The 24,960-nt window shown below is 43.1% G+C and overlaps 1 protein-coding gene across 1 annotated transcript; it reads left to right on the top strand.

The window, feature by feature from the left end:
• Nucleotides 1–1,046: 1,046 nt before the first annotated feature.
• Nucleotides 1,047–24,937, top strand: LOC145392492 (uncharacterized). The gene is made up of 6 exons (XM_080266885.1): nucleotides 1,047–1,113; nucleotides 2,696–2,788; nucleotides 19,606–19,832; nucleotides 21,632–21,718; nucleotides 23,725–24,045; nucleotides 24,341–24,937. The coding sequence occupies exons 1-6, from the start codon at nucleotides 1,047–1,049 to the stop codon at nucleotides 24,935–24,937; spliced, it is 1,392 nt and encodes a 463-aa protein (XP_080123011.1).
• The last annotated feature ends 23 nt before the right edge of the window (nucleotides 24,938–24,960 follow it).

The raw sequence follows: 24,960 nt of genomic DNA, 5'->3' as shown, positions 1-24,960 counted from the left end.
CCACAACCATCAACTCCACCACAACCACACATTCAACCAAAAATGCACCAATGCATCCTGAAGACCAAGAATACCCACAACCACACAAACTCATCCACAGCGTCACACCCATCCACAACTACGCACTTCGCCACCAAAATCACACCCATCACAATAACCACACCACTAAATTCTAAAGAGCAATACTCCCCTCAACCGCAGACTAATCTACGACCACACAGTTTAACCACCACAGAGACAGTGATGAAACACGTGATAGTGGAGAGGAATGTGTATCTATCTATCAGTTCTTACTAACCCCACTGCAGGACTGGATCACCTCGGAGGGAGAGTGTTGGGCAGAATTAGCCCTGCCCCATGCTGACGAATAGGGAAGGGGTGTCAGGTGGATTCGTGTGAAAGCCGGACTATTAAAATGGCTGTGCTTGTATGGGTCAGTCTTTATGCCAAACTAAAAGGCTCCGAACATGAAGAAAACACATGAAAGGACACACTACTTGCGTCCAATTGAAATGCCCGTCACAGGTGGGGTTCAGAGTCGGGGCTCGCGCATCGAGAGACGAGTGTGTTAACCACTGAGCCATCGCGGCTTTAGAGGAGAGGAAGCTTGTCGCAGAAAATACTGAAAAAAAAAATAAATAAAATAAAAAGGACTGAGACCGTCGTGCAAATATAGTTACTTGTATCGGCGTAATAAATAATTCCGTCACTACGATACTTATTGTACTATTATTAATTATGTTGCTGTTGTTGTTATTATTATTATTATTATTATTATCATTATTACTAAATAACTTGGCGCCGCAACTAGTCGGTCTCTTGGCGCCGAAAAATCTTAACATCCTGCATACTAGAACAAAATCAACATCTGCTTGCAGAGATAAATAAGAACAGTAAAAAAAAAAATCGAAAAATATGAATCAATTAACTATAAAAAGTAAAGGCGGTCTTGCTCCTACAGAATATTTAAAAAAAATGTCGGTCGGATAGCCAGAGATTTCTCCAAGCATAAAAGAAGGACAGTAATCACTATCTGCCCCCCCTCAATGTCTATGGAGAAATCTCTGACGCAGGTCCCTCAGACTCGGACGCCCGACCCGCAAGTGTCAGACGGTAAGGGAAGCCAGGTAGCCATGAAAATAAGGCTCACAGTACGGCTGAGTCCCATCACACATTAGGAACCCATGAGCAAGCCGTGTGTGCCCAATGCGAAGCCGGACAACATCCACCTCTAACTGCCGAGGCATGGAGGGGAGAACCCGCGGCACAACAACCATTTGAGAAATCTTTAATCTATCAATAGCAACTGCATCCCACTGTCCTTGCTAACAGGTAAGAACCCCAGACTTCAAGGAGGTGTAATATCTGCAGCAGGATGTGGGGAATTGGCAGAGGGGTCGTTGAGATAGGTTTGGGAGGTGGCTGAAAGGGAGCTGAAATAACGATGATGTGGTGATGATGATGATATGTCTTCTTGGATTTGGACACACACACACACACACACACACACACACACACACACACACACACACACACACACACACACACACACACACACACACACACACACACACACACACACACACACACACACACACACACACACGAGCACATAATCACACGACCGCATTACCACACCACCACAATACTACACAACCACATATGACATCAGATAATATACGAGTACCACACTACAGTACTACATAACCACACAACACACCACACCGCCACATTACCAATTAAACGCGCAAAATACCCACTGTACTACCACAAAGCATTACCGCAACACCACACAATGACACCATACAACACATCACCACGGTACCACACCACCACAACACCTTATCACCACACAGCACATAGCACAACATACCAGCAAACAAACTTTAAACAATACCACGTCACATACCACTACCACAACACCACACAAAACTGCCACACAACCACACCACACCACCATACAACCACCCAACGCTACCACACAATCACAGGTGAGTCTACGTGAGAGTCACATGTGGGTCAGGCAGATACGAGTCTTCACCAGCTGAGTCTAGAAACAAGTAAGATGTTAGTTAAGAGGAGGAGAGCGTGCAGCAAATCAGTCCACTCAGCGCATCAATCAGCGAATGGCGAGAGGTTAAGCCACTCAGCAGTAACCCACACCAACAACAATCCAAAACCACACAGCACTACCACATCACCATACAACCACACAACACTATCACATCACCATAACCTCACACAACACTACCATATAACCATACAACCACACAACACTACCACACCACCATACAACCACTCAACACTACTACACCACCATACAACCACACAACACTACCACACCAACACAACCACACAATTAACCAAACCTCGATGCTACTACAAAATACATCTACTACACGACCATGATACCATAATGCCACCCAGCTACCACACAGCTACACAAAGCAACATGATCGGCACACTACTACACCCACCACCATACACCTGACTAAAATATAACCACATTACCATAACACCGCCGTACCACACTAACACATCACCAAAATACTAAACACCACACCAGGACACAACCACACAACCATACAACCACACAACAAAGCCACCATTATTACTACACAGAGTAACAAATAAACCATTCTTCCACATCACCACGCGATTATGTTACCAAACTATCATATTTCCATACCACCAGAAAACCATATCACCATGCTGCCACACCACCACAAAACCGTACCGCCATACAGCCACACAACACAGCCACCACACCACCACACGCCACACATGTGTAAGGCGGGAAATATCTGGAGAGAACTAGAATGCCAGTGGAGTTACAACACTTCAGCTCTGCCTTACCCTGCCTCACCCCTACCACACCCTGCCTCACCCCTACCACACCCTGCCCAACCCCTACCATACCCTGCCTCACCCCTACCACACCCTGCCTCACCCCTACCACACCCTGCCTCACCCCTACCACACCCTACCCAACTCCTACCATACCCTGCCCAACCCCTACCATACCCTGCCTCACCCCTATCATACTCTGCCTTACCCTACCCACACTTGTCTCGCCCTCCCACACCCTGTCTCACCCTCTCACATCCTGCCTCACCCCTCCCACTCCCTGCTTCACCCATCTCACACCCTGCCTCACGCCTCCCACATCCTGCTTCATTCTCACCATACCCTGCCTAATCTCTACCACATCCTGCCTCACGCCTCCCACATCCTGCTTCATTCTCACCATACCCTGCCTAATCTCTACCACATCCTGCCTCACTCTTACCACAGCATACATCACTACACCCTGTCTCACTCCTTCCACACCCTGCCTCACCCCTTCCACACCCTGCCACACTTCCTCCAGAACCTGCCTCCCCCTTACCACACAGTGCCCCATCCCTCCCATAGCCTGCCTCACTCCTCCCAACCCTACCTCACCCCTAACACACCTTGCCCCACCCCTCCTGTGCCTTACCTTATCATCCCATCCAAATTATGTTTCACCCTTAACACACACTGCTTCGCCCCTCCCACACACTTCCTCATCCCAATCGCACTCTGTCTGAGCCCTACCACACCCTGCCTCACCTGCACCGCACTCAAACATTACCTTACCCTTACCACACTCTGCTTACCTCTCCCACACTGTTCTTTATCCCAACACATCCCGCCTCATTCCTCCCTGCCTTACTGTATCACACTGCCTCACCCTTACCACACCCTGCCTCAACCCTACCACACGTCCACCACACTCTGCTTGATATGGAGAGCTAATTTAAACAAGATGCGTATAATATATATATATATATATATATATATATATATATATATATATATATATATCTATAGAGAGAGAGAGAGAGAGAGAGAGAGAGAGAGAGAGAGAGAGAGAGAGAGAGAGCGGAAGATACACCTTGATAATGAAATAAAAGCTGAGTATCAGGGGGGAGTGTGTGGCATTTGAGTAATCGCAGTGCCTTCATCTCAGCGATTTACTCTGAACATTGTAACACTCTCTTTAGGTCATTGTATCGTTTCAATATCGATATAATTTTCAACAGCACCACAGAGCAGGATACTGAAGTGTGCAGAATAAATCGTTAAGGAAGAGGTGTTGCGAAATGTCTGTAGCCACTTGAAATTCGACCCCAAGAACGACAAGAGTTAAGGTCACGTCTGTGCTAGGGAGAGTGGCTATCAATAAATAACTAAAAAAAAAATGAAAATAAAATACAGTATAATCATCAAAAAAGATAAATTAATTTAAAAAATAGATAAAAATAAAACAAGCTTGATAAGGAGATAAAAGGGGGATGGATGGTCGGTGGGCTCAGTGAGAGAGTTGAGGCAGTTCTGCGCATGTCTAGCGTCTGTATTCATACCAGTCAGTATCACGTACACTGCAGGGCCGGATCTTCTGTTCGGAGGGAGAGCAACAGCCAGAACTAACTTTTCCTTATGCTTGCGAAGTACGAATGGGGAAGGGATGTAGAACGAGTGATATTAAAGTCGAAGTGTACTGACAAGTGACACGGGGTATGAGCATATGCAGGCATAAGAATGGGCATACTACTGTACCCTTTTTACTCTAACCTGGCCAAAAACTGCCATGGTTACATAATGAATATCGAGCTGTAACAAGTGACTACCGATAGTTTATGACACTAGTCATGAAGAAGTGCTACTGGAAGGATGCAGAGCACAGTATTATATTATCCTGCCACTGAGCTACGTGAAATAAGCTGCAAAAGGACGAAAATCAGAGCCACGTTAAGGTGAATAAATTATTGTACCGTCGAATGCCATCTCTGTCTGGGCTCGAACACACACACACACACACACACACACACACACACACACACATACACACACACAAACCATGAGATGAGTACGCTAACTACCAATCCATCGCAACTCCCATGCCTTGAGGGACAACAGATAAATCACAAAACAGCAAAGACTAGGCTGATGAAAAATAATGCTAAATGAACGATGAACATGCGCGAAGAGTGTGAGCTGAGGAAGTACTTTTGTGCATGCCTTTTGGAGACAGTAGGTACCGATAAAAAGAAAATGCTACAATAAACTACCATAATTCCATATGTGAAAACCAGCGGGAGATGGAGCCTAGAGACTATAGATATAAAGATGACAGCTCCATCTTGGGTCCCTTTGGGGTACGACATCATTTCCACAAATGACAAACGTCGCCAGAATAACTAATAACTGGACATTTATCTTGATCGTTTACCTTTCATAGGGATGCTTACTCTCTTAACTCTGTCCACATTTACTATATGATCATATACACAGGCTATACGGTGTGTTAATATTATGATCTATCGAAATGGAATGTGAAATCAAATGTGTTATTATTACTTTTACCATTTCATGATGAGAACTAAATTTTCTTTACTTGTCTTTTTTTAAACCCGCATGCAGATCATTAAAAACATACGTGCTGGTACAGTCGCATAAAATACAATTAATACAGAAGTCGGTAACTAAGTTATTATACCGTAACGATCTGGAAACTGCATTCCACTGTGGTAGGCACAGTTGCAAAATAGTAATATACCGTAACGATCTGGAAACTGCATTCCACTGTGGCAGACACAATTGCAAAATATCAAATTCCACATAATGCATGAACTGTCAGTACAGTGAAGGATGATGATAATTATGAATAATAACCTGTCCTAACCATATACAAATGACTAGCTACAGTGTTCAATAAATCAGATTACAGTAACTCAGCGTGACGATTTGAATGACCGTCATATGATTACGAACATAGAAGAGTACGAATCATCATCATCATCATCATCATCCGGACCTCCTTTCCCACCTCAGGGCACGGGGAGGTAGGTGGGGGCACCCATCATCCACTCGCTCAGTATAGGGATGCCTTGTGGTCTCTACACCGAGTGACAAGCCAAATGGTGTCCTGTACCCAGAAAATCATTTACTACGCTGGGTGGTAGTCATATAACCGAGGTTTTCGGCCGGGTTAAGTGTCCCCCAGATTCCCCTATCTAGAATCACTTAATCATGGCAGTTTCGGAGTGCGCATCTGTAATGGTAAATCTGTCTGTCTAAATACTGCCAGACGCCACAATCCCGTAAGGGGGTGGCTATTTGCCCTGAAGTAACTGTTTTACGGGGAGGGGCACTTACCATCCACCAACCCACTTGTTGACACGTAATGAACACGTCTGTCAGTTATATGGTTACCACCCAAAGTTGTAAATATTTTTATGGCTTAGAGGAAACCATTAGGCTTGTCACAACATAAAACCACAAGAAAAGGAAAGAAGAGTCATAAAAAGTGACAGGAAAGATGGGAAAAATAGGTGGAGGGGAAAGCAGACACAGAAAGAGAATGATACAGGTGAAGGAAGAAGTAGGCAGCACTTCATCAAGTGAGTGGATGCTGGTCGCCACCTTTAACCACCATCGTAAATCACAACATTAAAAAATAAAATGATCATTTCTAATGGTTATGTTTTTTCTACGCAACATTTAAGTAATTTCAGTTATATTTACCATTATTACATCTCTCAGCTCGGCACATGAGTAAAAATAATCCATGACTATTACAAACACAGTAACCAAGTGAACCGAGGATGCGACACTCGTCAAGGCCTTATATTCATCAGTCAATTGCCACGTCTCTTATTATCTTCAGAGTCCCTAATGGCGCCTAATAAGGAGATAAAGGAGATACATGAGTGGAGGAGGATTCATGCGCAGAGCGTGTGAGTGGTGAGGAAGCATTGCGCACATCTGTGGGAGAAAGAGCGGGAGAGAGTGAGATAGTGGTCTTAACCGCCACTGACACGGACGGAGCTACACACTGCACACCAGGTTAGAAATCCGTATCACTGATAACCTTTGACTGGACCGAGTTTCTCTTAAGCTGAATAATATGTGAAGTTCATTAATCTGGGCAGACATGCTGATTGTGATATTCAACACTACTACTACTACCGAAGTAGTGGTACTACTACTACTACTATACTACAACTACAATATTGTTATTATTATTATTATTATTATCATCGTCATCATCATCATCATCATCATCATCATCATCATCACCCTTCCCCGCCCCGAGAGGCTCGGGGACAGGTATTGTTTTCATTCGGGTTGTCTGTTTGTTAGTTAGTTTGTTTGTTTGTTTGCCCGCCTGTGTCTGTTAACAACTTTACGCGAAAACCACTAGTGCGATTTTGACTAAAACTACAAGTATGATGGGCTATGACCTTCTGATCACCTGATTAGATTCTGGGCCAAACTGGGCCAAGGCCCAGGCTATAGGCCCAATAAACGAAAAAAAAAAAAAAAAAAAAGGGGGGGGGGGTATGGGCAAATATAGTTTTTTCGCCATAACTCCTTTCAAATTCGTCATATCAACATGAAACCAAACTCTAAAGGTACATCTTTCAAATCTGCATCCTATAACGTGCCTCATTACATCAGGGTGGTCGTCCCCGAGTTAGCGGTAGGGGGGGGGCAATGTCAGGTGGATCGGGCCTAAAATTTCAAAAGGGCATAAAATCGTCAACTTTCACCCGATTTACTCCAACTTTGCTATGCGACATCATTGACTAGATATCCTGTTGTTTATACGTCAGCACTAAAATGACTGCCGAGGACGGGTTTCCTGTGCCTTGGCACAGCTTCTTGTTATTGATGGCTTAGCTCTGTCTTGAGGTACAACGTGCTGAATAAATCTCTAAGGAAGAGGTGCTGCGAAATTTCCAAAGCCACTTAATAAACGGACCTACAGTATACGATTATTTCAGCCCAGGGGTGAAGTTTTCGTTCGACTTGGTAATTTCGTAATGTCTTCCTCCAGCGATTTATTGTCAACTGCTCCATTATAACATCCCTTTTGGCATATTATCGATTAAAAAAAAAAAAAAAAAAAAAAAAAACAGGGTGATCCATGCATAATGTCCCTCATCCACTTAGCAGGATGATTTCTCGTGTGTTGCGGGGACGGCTCGGTCAGCGTTATCAATGCCTACCCCGCATTATTTATTCACTGCCCGCTCCCTCTGCTATACCCATGCCCACACCAGCAAACTGAGCCGTTCTTACAACTTCACGCGTTTCTAGAGGAGCGCTATTTACGACCACCCTGCATGTCTACAATATATATATATATATATATATATATATATATATATATATATATATATATATATATATATATATATATATATATATATATATATATAACACGAGTAAAAATTGATGAGTTGTCCCCGAGACTGATCATTTCAATGTCCGATCTTATTTATTTGTTTTATCGGATGATTTTATTATTTCAAAATTTTCCAAATGAGATTCTGTCTTCATTAACCCCTTCACTACTAAGACGCCTGAATAAAAATCGTCTGGTATTAGTGTAAAGGTAAACAAAAAAATAAAGACATTACCGGATTGAAGGGAACCCACGTGTACTATGCAAACTAAATCGCTAACGAAGATGTGTTACGAAGTCTCCTACCCCAACGAGAATCCGGCTAAGATTATCCAGCCTGATTACTCACAAACATTTGCTGAGAAGACACTAAACTAAACTGGGTGCAACTAACCTGAACCCGCGGAGCTGAAAATAAACTGGACTAAATAAACTGCGTTGGTTGAGAATAAACGTCTAGTGACAGTTACGAATGAGCTAAATCATGTTGGGCAAAAACAAACTGATCCATACTGCTGGCTGTGAATAAATTGAACTTGTGCAGACTAAGAAGGCTAAGAATAAACAAGTATACAGTGGCTGAAAAACCGGACCTCTGCTGGGTGACGATAAAAGTGAATGGTGCTGAGAATAGATCGACCTTGTGTTGGCTAAGAATTAAATGAATGGCGCTGAGAATAAACTGAATGGTGTTGGCTGAGAATAAACTGAATGGTGTTGGCTGAGAATAAACTGAATGGTGATGACTGACAACAAACTGAATGGTGTTGGCTGAGAATAAACTGAATGGTGTTGGCTGAGAATAAACTGAATGGTGATGACTGAGAATAAACTGAATGGTGTTGGCTGAGAATAAACTGAATGGTGATGACTGAGAATAAACTGAATGGTGTTGGCTGAGAATAAACTGAATGGTGTTGGCTGAGAATAAACTGAATGGTGATGACTGAGAATAAACTGAATGGTGATGACTGAGAATAAACTGAATGGTGTTGGCTGAGAATAAACTGAATGGTGTTGGCTGAGAATAAACTGAATGGTGTTGGCTGAGAATAAACTGAATGGTGCTGGCTGAGAATAAGCAGAACGGTGTTGAATAATAATAAACTGAATAATTAAGAATAAATTGGATTTCTTTGGCTGAGAATAAACTGGACCTACAATGACTGAGAATAAACTATAACTATAATGACTGAGAATAAACGACCTATGATGAGAGTAAATAACTTGTGATGAATGAGAGTAAACTGAACTTGTGATGACTGAGAATAATCTGGGTTTTGTCGGTTAGATATGAACTGAACTTTTGATGATTGCTGGGTGACCACGAACTAAATTTCTGACGCCTAGTGACGATGATGATAATAATAATAATAATAATAATAATAAATAACGTGTGCTGGTTAGGAATAAACTGGAAGGTGTCGGCTGAAGATTAAACGAACGCGAGTCGGTTGAATAAATGATTTTGTGAACTAAGAATATCTGAACGATTTTATTTAACAGGAGGAAAAACACCTGCCATTTAATCACCCCCAACACTCCAACGCCGTATTTTGCTTTTTCTTTTAATTCTTACCTTCCTGATTTTTTTTTTCAAGCTAAGGAGAGGCTGCTTAATTAAAAATGGAGAGTTTCGATATAGTTTTCATTAACTTTTTTTCAGTACCGACGGCTCTCCTTTCTTGCTCAATCAAACCGTCTAATAACAGCAAGAATAAAATAAAAACAAAATCTTCGGAGTGAACTGGTTGAGGGTGGTCTGTGAAAAAGCATATGTGACTCGACTTAACAGGTGTGCTTCTCTCTCTCTCTCTCTCTCTCTCTCTCTATTACCGGCGTCGCAAAGCCAGATCAGTGAGAACAACGCGACTTTATTTAATCTGTTGGATAATCAACCTTCACTACACTCAAACTACGGATTCTACAGCACCCTCTCTTTTCTTTTTCTTTCTTTCTTTCTTTTATTTTTTTGTTATATAGGCTAATTTTGCAAGTGGCACAGAAGGCTTCACCGCACCTCTTCCTTGGCGATATATTTTGCATTTTACACATTAACTTTCATTTATATGTTATTTATATCGCCGGAATATCGAGACAGTTTGCTGCAGTAACAAAGATGAGGGTAATAAACAGAACAAATAAATAGCTAAGAAAGAGGCGTTACGATGCCTCCGAAAAGACTAGAAGTAATACACATACTCTCATCACCCTTCCGCATACCCCCCCCCTCCATTCCAGTTCAAACCACCTATTTCTTTGTCACTCACGTCCACTTCTTCTCACCCCCTCCTCTTTCTTCCCCTTCCCATACTTTCCTTTTTGGATGGGACTTGAAATCAATCTTCACTGCACCCAAACCACTATAGTCCGTTTGTTTTCATCAGACAAAGATCAATAACCCATTTCTACTCAGCATGTGGCCAGGTGTTGTCAGACTGGAAGATAAATTTGACTAGTAACCAAGGAGACTCATTCCTACCTCATAACGAAAGCTCAAGGACTTTCATGCCATCATGACTTAGTATTCAAGTTGTGAGTGGACCAGTTCCCTCAGATGAAAATAACCCAGCTAAAGTCCCACAACACCCGTTTCCACGGGATACACTTTCCTGCCCCAGCCCAGGCTTCCAGCCCATCCCACTCACTCCTTTGTTCACTACACCCACTTCTTGATCCTCACCCCTTTGATGGTTACATGGGGCGACGCAGGCCACACGATCGACGAACGTGCTTGATTTAGTCTATTCTTGCGAGTTCCAGACGATTTTATTCAACTCAGGTAAGGTCTCTCATAGCGAAGGGGTTAGCGAGGCCAAATTTAATCTCGGAAGTTCGCAAGTTTTTTCGAAAGATGAATAAATGCGTCAGAAGCAGCAGTTACGTACGAGGGAAAAATAAGCGTCGTATTTTGTGTGACCGGAGATACCTCAACACCTCTACTCTAGCGATTTATCCTGCAATTTAAGCCTCTATACCCTGTTGTGTTGTTGATGCGAACTATGAGGATATTGAAACGAAGTAAACATATGTAAGAAAGTTTAGGTGTCGCGTACAAATTTAATCGCTAAGGAAAAGATGCTGCCAAGCCTCCTATACAACACTGAATACAGGCCAGGTGTGTGTGTGTGTGTGTGTGTGTGTGTGTGTGTGTGTGTGTGTGTGTGTGTGTGTGTGTGTGTGTGTGTGTGTGTGTGTGTGTGTGTGTGTGTGTGTTGGTTGTAGGTAGGTGCGTGGTAGGTAGGTAAGTAGATGGGTAAGTGGGTGGAGGGATAATTATGTGAGCGGAAGGGTGGGTAGAGTGGTAGGTGTGTGGTGGGTAGGTAGGTGGAGGGACAGGTGTGTGGTGGGTAGGTGGGTGGAGGAAGGCGTGTGTGGTGGGTAGGTGAGTGAGTGAACCCCTGAGTCGTGCTCTAAGTGGTTTTGGAGACGTCGTAACACTTCTTCATTTGCGATTTTCTTTCGTATATTACACCTTATCCCACTGAAGCCCAGTGTCCTCAGTATAGGACGGAACTAAGCATATTCAAATTTTAATAGTAGAAGGGAACCCCGGGGTAGGGACCAACGAGCTTCGCGACCATGAGCCGACAGGCGGAGGGCGGTACGCCTAGCATCCTTCCAGCAAAATCCCTCACTCAGGAAATCTGGGAGCCAATGGGTTAACATCTTGCAGGTTACTTATGCAAGCTGACGATGTTAATACGTCATTTATGGAATACAAGATAATGGTAACAAGCATCCTGCAAGAGCGATAGCTTGCTAGCTAGCTAGCTAGATAGATAGATAGAGAGATAGATGGGTAGATGGATAGACAGATAAATAAATAAATAAGTACATAAATCAGTAAATCACAAAGGAAAAGGTGTCACGAAATCTCGCAAGCCACTTCCAATAATGACCTACTATCTTACACTCCTTGTTATATGACCCTCAATTCTAGTCAAAGGAGGAGGAGAAGGAGAAATATATACAAAGGGAATATGCAAAGGAAGGCAAACAGCAACAGACCTAATGGTTCTTTCGAGGCTGGTTGTTACAGAGTACACTATGACTACGAGATCTAATTCTGCTGAAGGATAAGGATAGTAAGGCATGAAGGCTGTCCCAGCCTCCAAACACTCCAGCCAAAATTGGCAGGAAAAAGTGAAAAGGACCATCAGGAACCATGGAAAAACTGACATCGAAGTTTCATAGGAAAGACTTAAAAGGAAAAGTTACATTCTATATTACTTCATCTATAAGCTACCAGTTTGAATAACCTGAAAGGGAAAGTAATAAAGTGAATAATCAAACAGATATATAAATAACTAACGCATGACATTATGCACGGGTACGCTGAGTTAAAGGGGCGTCTGTAGACACGGTGTGGATATTCAGGGGTGGTTAGGGAGCCTTGCCTGACGCATTTAAGATGGGTAGCAGTCAATCAGGCCCCAGCTCCGTTCACTCCACTGAGACAAGGAACCTTCCCATGCGGGACAAGAACACAAGTTTCCTCCTGAAGCAGTGACCCCTGGTACATTAAAAAAAAAAAAAAAAAATCCCAATGGTGGTCACTAAACTAACAGGGACCTAACAGGGACCCCCAGTGATCCATAGCCCATCACAGGTTGAAAGAAAGAGTAGTGATCGTTAACCCAGGGCTATCTGTGCGATCCTAGTCTGTGCATACTACTTTATTTGCATTTATTGAATTAATAGATATATAATGACGTGACACGACGCTATGACAGGTACCGTAGGTTTATGGGGTGTCATGTAGACGGGAGGGGAATGACCTTACACGTAGCTGGTAAAAGTGAGTTATTCGGACAGAAACAAAGTCAGCTGAGGAATCTCGTGCAAGCACTTGTCTATTTTGTTTTTCAATGTCTTAAATGAGATACTGTTCACGGCATCTGAGGGTAAATCTATTCCAGATATTTACGACTCTGCTGATGAAGAACTATTTTGCTTCATGGGATTGGAAACGCTGTCCCATAATTTTGCAGCCATCACTCCTGGTTTGACTCGGCCAGTCTATTTCAAAATATTTATTCATGTCTTACCTGTCATATCCCTTCATGATTTTGAAAACTTCAAGAAGGTCACCTCTTAACCTACGTTTCGTTAGGCTAAATAATCTGAGTTCTTCAAGGCGTTTCTCATATAGATTGTTTCTTGGTTGTGGTATAATTTTTGTGATTCTTCGCTGTATTTTCTCTAATTTTTCTATGCCCTTTCTTTAGTACTGACACCAGAACTGCACACAATACTCGACATGGGGGCGCACTAGCGAGTTGTACAAGGCAAGTATGACTTTTTCCTATTTAAACTTGAATGTTCTTTCAATAAAACCACCAACTTATTTGCCTTTTTAATCGCCTCAGTGCACTGCTTACTCGGTTTTTGGTAATCTGATATTATCACACCAAGGTCCTTTTCATTGTCTGTACTCGATAACTGGACACTTTTCATTTTGTAATTCGCATGGACGTTGTTACTTCCAATATGAAGTACCCTGCATTTTTCTATGTTAAATTTCATTTGTCATTTTTCTGCCCAGCTTGCCAAAGTATTATGGTCATATTGTAATTGCTGCCACTGCAACGTTGAAGTTACTTTACTGGTTATTTTAGTATCGTCTCCAAATATGGATATTTTACAATTTCGACCCTCATCTAGGTCGTTTATGTAAATAATAAGAAGTATCGGTCCAAGCACTGAGCCCTGGGGAACGCAACTAATCACATTACGCCTTTCGGATCCTTTCAGTTTTCACAACACGCTGTGTTCAATCTGAAAGCTAGTCTTGTAATAATTTATGAGCATTAGGTGAAGAGATTGGTGAAGGAGAGTAAGAAGAAAGTGAATGAAGAATTTGGGAGGAATCTGAGCGTGCAATGGAGGGAGAATAAGAAATTGTTTTGGAAGGAGGTAAATAAAGTAAGGCAGTGTGAAAGGGGAAATAGTAGGGGAGTGAAAGATAGAAATAATAGATTGTTGGTGAAGAGAGAGAGATTGAGGAGATGGAAGGAGCACTTTGAGGATTTGTTGAATGTAGAGAGTGAGAGCAGTGCGAGTATAAGAGGTTGGGGAATGACTGGGAGAAGGAGAGATGAGAGGAGGGAGGAAGAGATCAGTAGGGCGGAAATAGTGGAAGCAATGAAGAAGACCAAGATGGGAAAGGCCTCAGGAATTGATGAAGTGTGTGGTGAAATGCTGAGGTATGGGGATGAGATTGTAGTGAAGTGGATATGGAAGTTATGTAGATTGGCTTGGGAAGAGGGAAGGGTTCCGGAGGACTGGAAATCAGGTATAATTATTCCTTTATACAAAGGAAAAGGGGAGAGAGAAGTATGTGGTAACCACAGGGGTATTTGCCTTCTTAGTGTGACTGGAAAAATATATGGTAAAATACTCATTGATAGGGTTAGGCATATAACAGAGGAGCTAGCTTGAGAAGAACAAGGGGGATTTAGGAAGGGAAAAGGGTGTGTAGATCAGATATTTGTTCTACGATGTTTGATGAAGTATCTAGAGAAGGGAAAGAAAGTGTATGATGCCTTCGTGGACTTGGAGAAAGCGTATGGCAGAATAGATAGACAAGGTATGTGGAAGGTATTGAGAATATATGGAGTGGAGGGGGAATTGTTGATTGCTGTGAAGAGTATGTACGAAGGAGCTAGGGCTACGATGCGAGTGGATGGTGAGCTGAGTGAGTCCTTTGATCTCAGTGTGGGACTGAAACAGGGTTGTGTGATGTCTCCATGACTGTTTAATATATACATGGATGGGGTTGTAAAGGAGGTGCAAGGTAGGGCAGTGGATGTGGGGGTGGCCCTAACGAATGAGGGTGAGATTTGGAAGCTTCCGGTGTTGCTGTTTGCTGATGATACAGTATTGTTGAGTGAAGATGAATGGGAGTTGCAAGGTTTGGTGAATGAATTTGGGACAGTGTGTAGGAAGAGGAATCTGAAAGTTAATGTAAACAAGAGTAAAGTTATGGTGTTTGAGAGGAATGAAGTCACAGAATGCACGGTGAGGTTGGATGGCAAGGATAAGGAGAATGTGAGTGCATTCAAGTACTTGAGTAGTGTGATGAATAAGGATGGAACCTTAGGGGATGAAGTGCGTGAAAGGGTACAGCAGGGAGGGAAGGTTGTTGGTTCACTGAAAGCAGTGATGAGAAATAGGGAGGTGAGTATGGAAATTAAGAAGTCACTGCATGATAGTACTGTGATCCCTACTCTGACGTATGGAAGCGAGGCATGGACTTTGCAAGAGGGGAACAAGTCAAGAGTGAGAGCAGTGGAAATGAGTTACTTGAGAGGAGCATGTGGAGTGACATTGAGGGACAGGTTGACGAATGAAGAAGTGAAGGAACGTTGTGGGGTGGATGTGGATGTGGTTGAGAAGATTAGGAGAAATACACTGAGGTGGTTTGGACATGTGGAGAGAATGGAGAATGAAAGACTGACTAAGAGGGTGTATGTAGGTGAGGTGGAGGGAGCGAGAGGGAGGGGAAGACCGAGGATGAGGTGGAGGTATGGAGTTGAGAGGTATATGAGGGAGGGGGGAGTGAGCTGGGGGGAGGGTAGTCAAATGGTAGGTGATAGAGCGACTTGGAGGCGTTTTGTCTGCGGCAACCCTTTGCGGGATTAGGGCGTCAGGCTATAGATAGATAGATAGATTAGGTGGAAGAGGAGGAAGACGAGGAGCGGGGGATGATGAGGAGGAGACAGACTTATGCCTACCGACCACACGAGCGTCACATAGTCAATAAGTCACAGGTGCCATGGCAATAAAATCCGAGTTTGCTTAACTGAACCCATATAAAGCATGAATCCACCACAATTACCACATTTACAGTATCAACAAGCAGTCAAACCCACGAGCACCTGAATAAATTAAACTAGCGAAGGACTCTCCTACAAAAGGGGATAATGAATGCTAAATCTATCTCGTCTGGGCTAATGCTTCTCTCTCTCTCTCTCTCTCTCTCTCTCTCTCTCTGTAGCTGATTAAACTGGTCTGGTGGTGGCAAGAATAAACAAAAGTACACGTCCCCATAATGAAAGGTCTGTACTCTTTTCCCTTTAACTTGGCCCAGCTTTTTGACCTTTTGCAGCTTATTATACGTAGTTAAGTGGCAGAAAAAAAAATGCTAAAGCCTACAACCCTAGCTAAGCAGTTCTTCGAGACTAGCATCCTATTCTAGTGTTAATCTACTGTCACAGCTCAGTAGTGAAGATGGGGAGATGGTAATTTTAGGCCAAGTTAAACACAGTATAATCACTGCAATGTTAGTGTCCTGAACATGGGAGAATGTGTTGGGAAATTCGCTCTAAGCCGTGAAGTACTATATTCTTTTCACTTCTGCATGGTCTAAAATTACCATCTCTCCAACTTCAGTGCTCAGGTGTAACAATGAATTAACGCTAGAATATGATGCCAGCCACGAAGAGTTGCTGAAGAGAGGTAGCACAGTGTTGGTATGATCTTGTTCTGCCACTGACCTACATGAAAAGCCCACCAGGAGATACCTCTGGGCTAAGTTAAGGTGAAGGAGCTGTGGTCATTATGAATATCCAAGTCTCAAATCCCGTCATATTGGAGTATTATGTAAAAATGTCGTCTCGCACTTGCTTTTACGTCTTTGTGACTTGCACGTCCGTTATATTGATTTAATGTCTTAGATTATGAAACAAATCTATAGTTTGATCAAAACGCACTATTATCATGTCACGACGCCTTCCTCATTACCGCATATCACTTACTAGGTTTCAAATGCGCAATCTTTTAGTATTAGTCACACAGAACTCTTACTATTACCCATAAACCTACACAACTGGCGCGATACAACACATGGTATACCTTACTTACCCCTAACTGACCTAAAATTGCCATCTCTCTAGCTTGTTTCCTGAGCTGTAGCAAGACATCAAAAATACAGTATATGATGCTAGTCACGAAGAAGTGCCATGGAAATGATGTATAGCCGTTGCACTGTCTTTTTCCACCATACGTGATATAAGCGGCAAAAGGACGAAAATCTGGACCGAGTTAAAGTGAAAGAAGTATAGATATTCATTTTGCTCCACGACACGCCATATTTCATTACACCAAAAATCTTGCAGTGGTACTGACGGGGTTGGTGGTGGTAATAATGATAGTGGTTGTGACAGTGATGATTGTGATGTGATGATGATGATGGTGGTAGTGACAAAAATGATTGTACGAGTGATACTGAGGATGTCAGAAATGGTAATAATAATAATGGTGTCAGTGATAGTGATGATGGTTTAATGCAGTGGTAACAATGATGATGATGGTGGTAATGAGAATGACGTTGCTTGCAGAAGAGATGAAGGTGATTATGAATTAAGCTTATGGCCATTATTCACATCCAGTTGTGATGTTATCATTGTAGAGCTATGTGCTGGGCCCCACTCTAGACCATGAAGTATTTCACATCACTCATGAAATATTTCCTCGCTAATTAAAAAGACAAACAAGCAAATAAAGAAAACGAACGCATGATCTCGCCGCCATGAAGCAAAACTCAAAAAGGCTCACCTGGAATCAGCTGTTCCTTCCTGTCAGGGTAAAAAAAAAAAAAAAAAAAAAAAAAAAAAAAAAAAAAACACAACGCTTTAAACTTGCAAATTTTTCCTGTTTCTTTACATTGCCATCCAACCCCTAGCACATCACACAATACTTTGCTCATGTGCCGTTCATTTCTCAAGATATTTTCACCTAATTCACTTGTAATGGTGTATTCTCTGGTAAAAAGAGCAAATGGCGAGGAGCACGCAGAATCAGTATGAAGGCGCCAGTAGGTGTCGGTTGTGAAGGAAATGGTAACCACACGCCAACAGGAAATTATATTAACATGAGCACGTTTTCAAACACACTAAGTGTGACTTCATAAGCATTAGTTTAACTGATATTCATAAAATCAGTTTCAGTGCCGGTGAAGTGCTGGTTTGTGAGTACCCAGAACGGGATATACCGCCATTGTGATTATCTGTACATTCTTCCCGGTTCCTCCCCTGGACAGAATTCCTCCTCAGTTCCTCCTCTGGCCAAAATCCCACTCTCCCTTCGATCTGAAATTCCTCCCCAGGGGTTCAAGTGGACCCTGGCTGACAAACGCTGAGTTAAATCTTCCTTAGTCGCTGCACTACGAGGTTTCGCAGCACCCCTTCCTTACCAATTTATCCTGCATAATACACCAAACATCCTCCTAAGAGCTATTTATGTTGCTTAAATATCGACAAGTTTACACCAGTAACACAGAAGGATACAAAGGTGTGCTGAGCAGAATAAATCGCTAAGGAAAGGGTGTTACGATATCTCTAAACTCACTTAAAATACTGTTCTAAAGATCTGTATCTTAAGCCTCACTGCAAGCTTCGTAGTGCCTCTTCCTAAGCGGTTTATTTTGCATATTACACTTTAACTTCTCTTCTGTGTTGCCTTTTCATCGTTTTAATATTGGCACTTTTTCATCAATAACATACAAAACGATACTGAGGTGTAATGTGCAGAATAAACTGCTTAGGAAGAGGAGCTACGAAGCCTCCTCTGCTCACTCAAAATACTGTCCTTGAGCAAACCGTTCAGTCAAGTAGGTCTGGGTAAGATATGTAAACGTGATGGTAGGGTGTGATGGTGGTTAACATCTTCATTTTGGCGACTTATTATCAGCTTATTCTTGCTAGCCTACTCCCAGACGATTGCATTTTTTTTTTTTTGTGACGAGCTGTTGGATATGGGCTTCATTAACTCCTAAAGGGCTGGGTGGGTGGGTGTGGTGAGGGGACAGGGTTGGGTGGGTGTGGTGGGGCTGAGTGGGTGGATGAGTGGGTGGGCGGGGTGGGTGGATGGGCTGGGTGAGTGGGTGGTGGATGGGTTGGGTGGGTGGTGGGTGGTGGGTGGATGGGTGGGTTGGGAGGGTGGTGGGTGGATGGGTTGGGTGGGTAGTGGGTGGATTGATTGGGAGGGTGGTGGGTGGATGAGTTGGGTGGGTAGTGGGTGGATGGGTTACGTAGGTGGGAGGGTGGATGAGTTGGGAGGGTGGTGGATGAATGGGTTGGGTGGGTGGATGGGTAGGCTAGATAGGTGAGTGGGTGAGTAGGGTGGATAGGCAGGGTGGACCGGAAGGGTTGATGGGTGGGTAGTGGGAAAATAGGTACATGGGGAAATATATTCCTGGGGAAAGGGTCAATGGAAGAACATAGATTTAATGGGTAAAAAAGGAACCAAGGGGGTCTTCAACCAGAGGGAGACTGGCCATCCAAGGTCCCAGCTAATGCCGGTATGCACGATCATAGGGTTTTAACCGGGCAACGCCGGGTACCCCTGCTGGTTAATAATAAGCCTGTGAAACTCAACTCCAGATATGAGTCGACTTACCGTGGTGGGGGTGCAGGTGTGCGTGGCGGTGTGCGTGGCCGTGTACATGATGCTGTTCCTGGCCACCGTCAAGGAACACAAGCCCCTGCAGCTCAACCCACGCCTGGTACGCCGCTTCCTGGAGCTCAGAGGCAGAGGAGTACCCATGGTGGTGGGCGATGGACACCTGCTGGGGAGGAGAGATGGTGGTGAGGATCTGCAGCAGGACCAGGTAATTACATACTAACGCTTGAAACTAAACTCCTCGGGGTGCTGAAGAAAGACGCCTTCACGAGGTGGCACTGATATGACCTGACAGTGGAGCTGCCCGGTCAAATGTCCCTGAATCAGTGAATCCCTTCCCTGTCCCCTGAAAGCAGGATGGCGGCTTTAGTCCACCAAATTCGTGTTCAAATGAGCCAATGTTATTTCACCCTCGAACTGATGACGCATTCTTAGTATAATATTGCTATCTCCAGACTCACTCTCTCTCTCTTCGGACAAGCGAGCGGGTTAGTAAAGTCTATGTATATCTTATTCCTGGACTTCAAACCGTTTCTCCAGTGCTGAATAAAACATTTTGGAGGTAAAATGAATAAAAAAAAAAAAAATACGACATCGGACTGAAGGAGTAAAATCGTGAGGGGGGGAGGGGGAGGAATGAAGCTCCTGATTTTTGACGGACATCGATGGAACCTGATTGGATATTAGGTTTGATCAGCATGCATCCCACATTATAAAGTGCATATCTGAGAGAGAGAGAGAGAGAGAGACAGACAGACAGACAGACAGACAGACAGACATGCTTCACCTCCGTCACGTGCTTTAGAAAATCTCGTAAAAATAAAAATAAATAAAATAACAATCAGTCTTCCCTGCACCTTCGCGTTCTGTTTTGATGATAGGATTTTGTGTGAGGGGGATCGGAGGAAGGAGTGAAGGGCAAATCACGAACGGGTAATTACAGATTTTGATAAAAGTAAGTGGGGGGAATATAGCAGTTACGAGGTTAGTGAAGTGATATCTAACTACCTCCTTGGAAGTCTCTCCTAAGCGGAATAAAATAGTATGAAGACGTCATCGAAGTGAACATGGAGAAGACAAGGAGACTTTACTATACTCTTTTTACCTGAACTTGGCCCAAAACTGCCATCTCTCCATCTTGAATGCTGAATTGTACAGAGTAACATTAGAATAAGTTACAAGATACTACGTGTTATGGAAGGGATGCCGTGCCATAGTGTTGTCTTATTCTACTACTGAGCTACATGATATAGGCTGCAAAATAAAAACACAAATCTGGGGCATGTAAAGTTAAACGATAATAATGGGGTCCTTCGTAAGCTAAATGAAGTCGTCCAGAGAATAAAATAAAAAGAACATTATCTTGTAGAAGGGATTAGAAAATTGTAAGCGAGAGCAATCTTAGGAACAGGAGGAGGAAAGATGATGAAGCTCCACGGCAGAACCAGATAAACAGGAACTTGTTTAACTAAATATACTGACTAGAGGAGAAATCATTAGTCTGAAAAGATGCACACTATTGGGATAGAAATTATACAAATTTGCAAGGAACCACACAATCTTGAAAGGACCTACATACTCTGAAGGGAACTGCACTAATTTGAAAGGAACCACACGCGTGGATGGATCTACACTTATATTCTGAAATACTAATCAAAAGGGAGGTCAGCTAACGGGGAAACTATGCAAGAATGAAGAAATTACACCAATATGATTGATACCCATTATATAACAAAAAACTAATTTCACAGAATAGAGTAATCTAAAGAAAATAAATATCACAGAATTTTAAAAGTACATTCAATTTCAATGAAAAACCATACAATGGTGAGGGGATCTACACTAATGTTATTTTTTCATTTTTTAAGAGAAACGGCATTGATCTGCAGAAAACGAACTTTTTGAAGGGAAGCTAAAGCAATGTGACGGAAAACCCTCCACAGAAAAAAAAAAAAAAAAAAAATCTGAAGGAAAACTATACCAAGTTTTATTCCCGCACTCCCCCAGGAAGACGTGGATGAAGATGAAGATAATACCGGTATCGATGTAGCACACGTCACTGTTGAGAAGGACGAGGAGGCTACTGATGATGAGGTACGATGCAGTGAGTGGTGAGGGCGTGTGGAACAGAGTGAAACATGAGAGAGAGAGAGAGAGAGAGGGGGGGGGGGAGGACATGGAGGGGAATATGTAGTGGAGCTGAGGGAAACATGGTAGTAGAATGGAGTGGGAACATCGAGTGGAAAAGAAGGGGGGGGGGAACATGGAGTGGAACAGTGAGAGAAGTATGGTGTGGAACAGGGAGATAGAAATATGGCATGGAACAGGAAGGGGGAAACATAGTGTGGAACAGGGAGAGAGAAATATGGAGTGGAACAGGAACAGGGAGGAAGACATGGTGTGGAACAGAAAGGGAACTAAGAAGTGGAAGAGGAAAAGTAGTAAACGAGGTATGGAACAGAAAGGTAAACAAGGTGTGGATTAGAAAGGGACAGAAAGTGTTAAAGAGAGAGATGGAAACTCAAGCGAGTAGAGCAGGAGGGAAACATGAGTGGAAAATGGCGAGAACAAAGTAAGAAATATAAGGGGAAATAATCTGAGGAACTGTGACAGAGAGTGGAAACACTTTAAGGAACAGGATGTGGAGAGTGAGGTGAGGTGTGGAACAGGAAAAACTGGAAACTTAGTAAATATAGGAGGCTGAGTTGCAATGAGATGATACTACTGACGATGATACCGATTAGGATGATGATGATGATACCGATTAAGATGATGATGACACTGATAAAACTGACTGAGATGGTTATGAAAGAAACCAAAGACAAAAAATGACCAAAGCGCAGTTTTCTCATCTCTTCTCACTCACAGGAAAGCGGACAGTTGGCAAGGCTGCTTACCACTCTCCCTCCTGATATTCCTACCCTCGTGAGTATAGCAATGACCTATTTATTCATAAATTTACTTATTTACTGCAGTACATGTAGCCTATTTATGTATCAACAGGATTTATTTATAGCTTGCATAGACTTGTATATTTACCATCCTCCCTGGTGGTAGGTGGGGTCACCCATCATCCACTCACATTATATAGTGCTGCATACTTCTTCCTTCACTTTTATCATTGTTTTTTTGTCTGCCCTCCTTTCCTTCTACTTCTCCCTTTCCTTCCTATCATTTTGTATTATTCTTCTCTTCACTTCACATGGCCCAACACTGAGTGACAAGCCTAATGGTTTCCTGTAACCAAAGGTAACCATCTACAACGCTGGATTAAAAAAAAAAAAAAAAAAAAAAAAAAAAAGGATTAAGTGAAGCCTACTAAGATGCCCTTGTTAAATGGACGGAGAGGTACAATTGTGGCATCCATCCAGGAACCAAACCTCTATACTTTTCTCCGTGCCTCGCTGGCTTGAGGCACCCGTTGCTTGCATGAGGTTGATGGGTCTGATTGGCCTGACGTGCTGGGACTGATCAACAACCTTCCTCCCTCCTAACAACCCTACCAATGTAAGCATTGTAACAACTCATTTATATGTTTACTTAATTATTTAAGGACATTTCTTCAAGAAATGAGATTGGTAGCAAGTACCTTAGTCAGTGCCATGAGTGTGTGAGACTGTTTACATTTATGCCACCTACTGGCACGAAAAGAAAAGATAGGCTTCAGAAGTCCATATCACATGGACCATAGTGCTGTTCCCCAGGCATCAGTCCATATTAGATCTATTACAGGATTGGAGCTTATCCTCAGAGTGAAAGTAATAGTTGCAATTAACCCCTCCCCATGGTAGCAAAGTGAGAATGAGAAAGAGGTGACTGTAGGAAGAGTGATACAGGTGCAAGTCAGTGTTGCACTTGCAATGATTATGTGTCCGAGCCTACAGTTTATGTTACTGGCAAAACAGACATTTTAAATGCCTGCCACAGCTTGGGCTTGACCCCTAGACTCAGGGTTCATGCTTCACAAGAAAGTGCACGAACGACGTCCTACAGAATTAACACGGGCTGACATTCAGTTTATGAGTGTGAACCATCTATGGAATGAAAGACAGGGTGACTAAGGTGTCTAGCCGTTGATAGTTTGTCGTTTCCCTCAACAGCCACCAACAACCTTCATCCCTGACCAACCTGACACCTCCCCACTTGGTAAGCCACCAGACATCCCCAAAAGGTTTCTCATTGAGGAGGCGGACTTCTGCCAGCGTCGCCCTGGTCTGCAGATCATCGCCTATGTCCACTCGGCAATCAGTCGTGTGAAGCAAAGGAACATCACCAGGACCACCTGGGCCAATGCCTCAGCTTATGACGTGGGCCCCATCAGTGTCAACATTGGGGTCGTCTTCATGGTGGGACGCGCCAAGGATGAACAGGAGCAACGCATCGTTAATGAAGAAAGTCAGCGATACCATGATATTGTACAGGTGAGGCAATACTACCATGCCATTATACAGGTGAGGATTACTGTCACCACAACATTGTACAAGTGAGAGACACATTCTCATATTAGGTTACGTGGTTGACTGTTGCACTGCTACACTTCTCAGGCACAAGGCACACTGTAACAATGTACGAGGCACTGTATGGGCAAGAGGTACACTGACACTATTGTTTCACTAATGTACAATAGACTATTATCATTTGTTGCTAACCACTGATACCTCAAACTGTATGATCTTAGAATGATAATTGACCAAAAGTACTGTCCCACCTATTCAGGGTGACTATGGTGAACATTATCGCCTACTGACCTACAAGGGCCTCGCAGGACTCTACTGGATATCCCGCCACTGTTCTCATGTTCCTTGGACCCTTCACTCTGATGATGATACAAATATCGACATCTTCCTGTATCATCATGCCCTACATGAGCTGGATCAGGAGGCCAGGGAGAAGTTTGTGTGCAGCTACATGTACGGGTCAGTTCTCAGAACAGGCCGTTGGAAGGTGCGCTATGAGGAGTTTGCAAACAAATCATACCCTTTATATTGTTCCGGGGGTGTATGGTTTCTACAGACCAAGCTTGTTCCAAAGTTACTAGAGGCGTCCAAATCTGTGCCATTCCTCTGGGTGGATGATGCTTACATAACAGGTTTCTTAGCTCACAAGGCTGGAATCAAGCATCATCCTTTCCAAAAATACTACGGTGGCCCAAAGCTCAAACTTGATAGGCTTGGGCATGAGGTGGTATGGTTTGTAAAATTTGCGCCGCGTTGGGTGTGGTGGGACTTAATTGTCCAGTACCACAGAAACAATTCAATGCACCATCCTGTTACCCTCCTCCCTTATAAAACAGAACAAAGTAAAAAATCTTAGTTCACCATCTAGATACACCCATT

Source organism: Coenobita brevimanus, chromosome 22 (genome assembly GCF_032717465.1).
Source record: "Coenobita brevimanus isolate Jiangsu-jjx chromosome 22, ASM3271746v2, whole genome shotgun sequence".
NCBI lineage: Eukaryota > Metazoa > Arthropoda > Malacostraca > Decapoda > Coenobitidae > Coenobita > Coenobita brevimanus.
This window is presented reverse-complemented; position numbering and strand designations above follow the sequence as displayed.

What these genes read in the sequence shown, in the direction of transcription:
- LOC145392492 (XM_080266885.1), top strand. Translation starts at nt 1,047, where the DNA reads ATGTCTATGGAGAAATCTCTGACGCAGGTCCCTCAGACTCGGACGCCC. An exon ending in CGACCCGCAAGTGTCAGACG is followed by an intron (nt 1,114 to 2,695) that starts GTAAGGGAAGCC and finishes CCATACCACCAG; the next exon opens with AAAACCATATCACCATGCTG. An exon ending in AGGATCTGCAGCAGGACCAG is followed by an intron (nt 19,833 to 21,631) that starts GTAATTACATAC and finishes GCACTCCCCCAG; the next exon opens with GAAGACGTGGATGAAGATGA.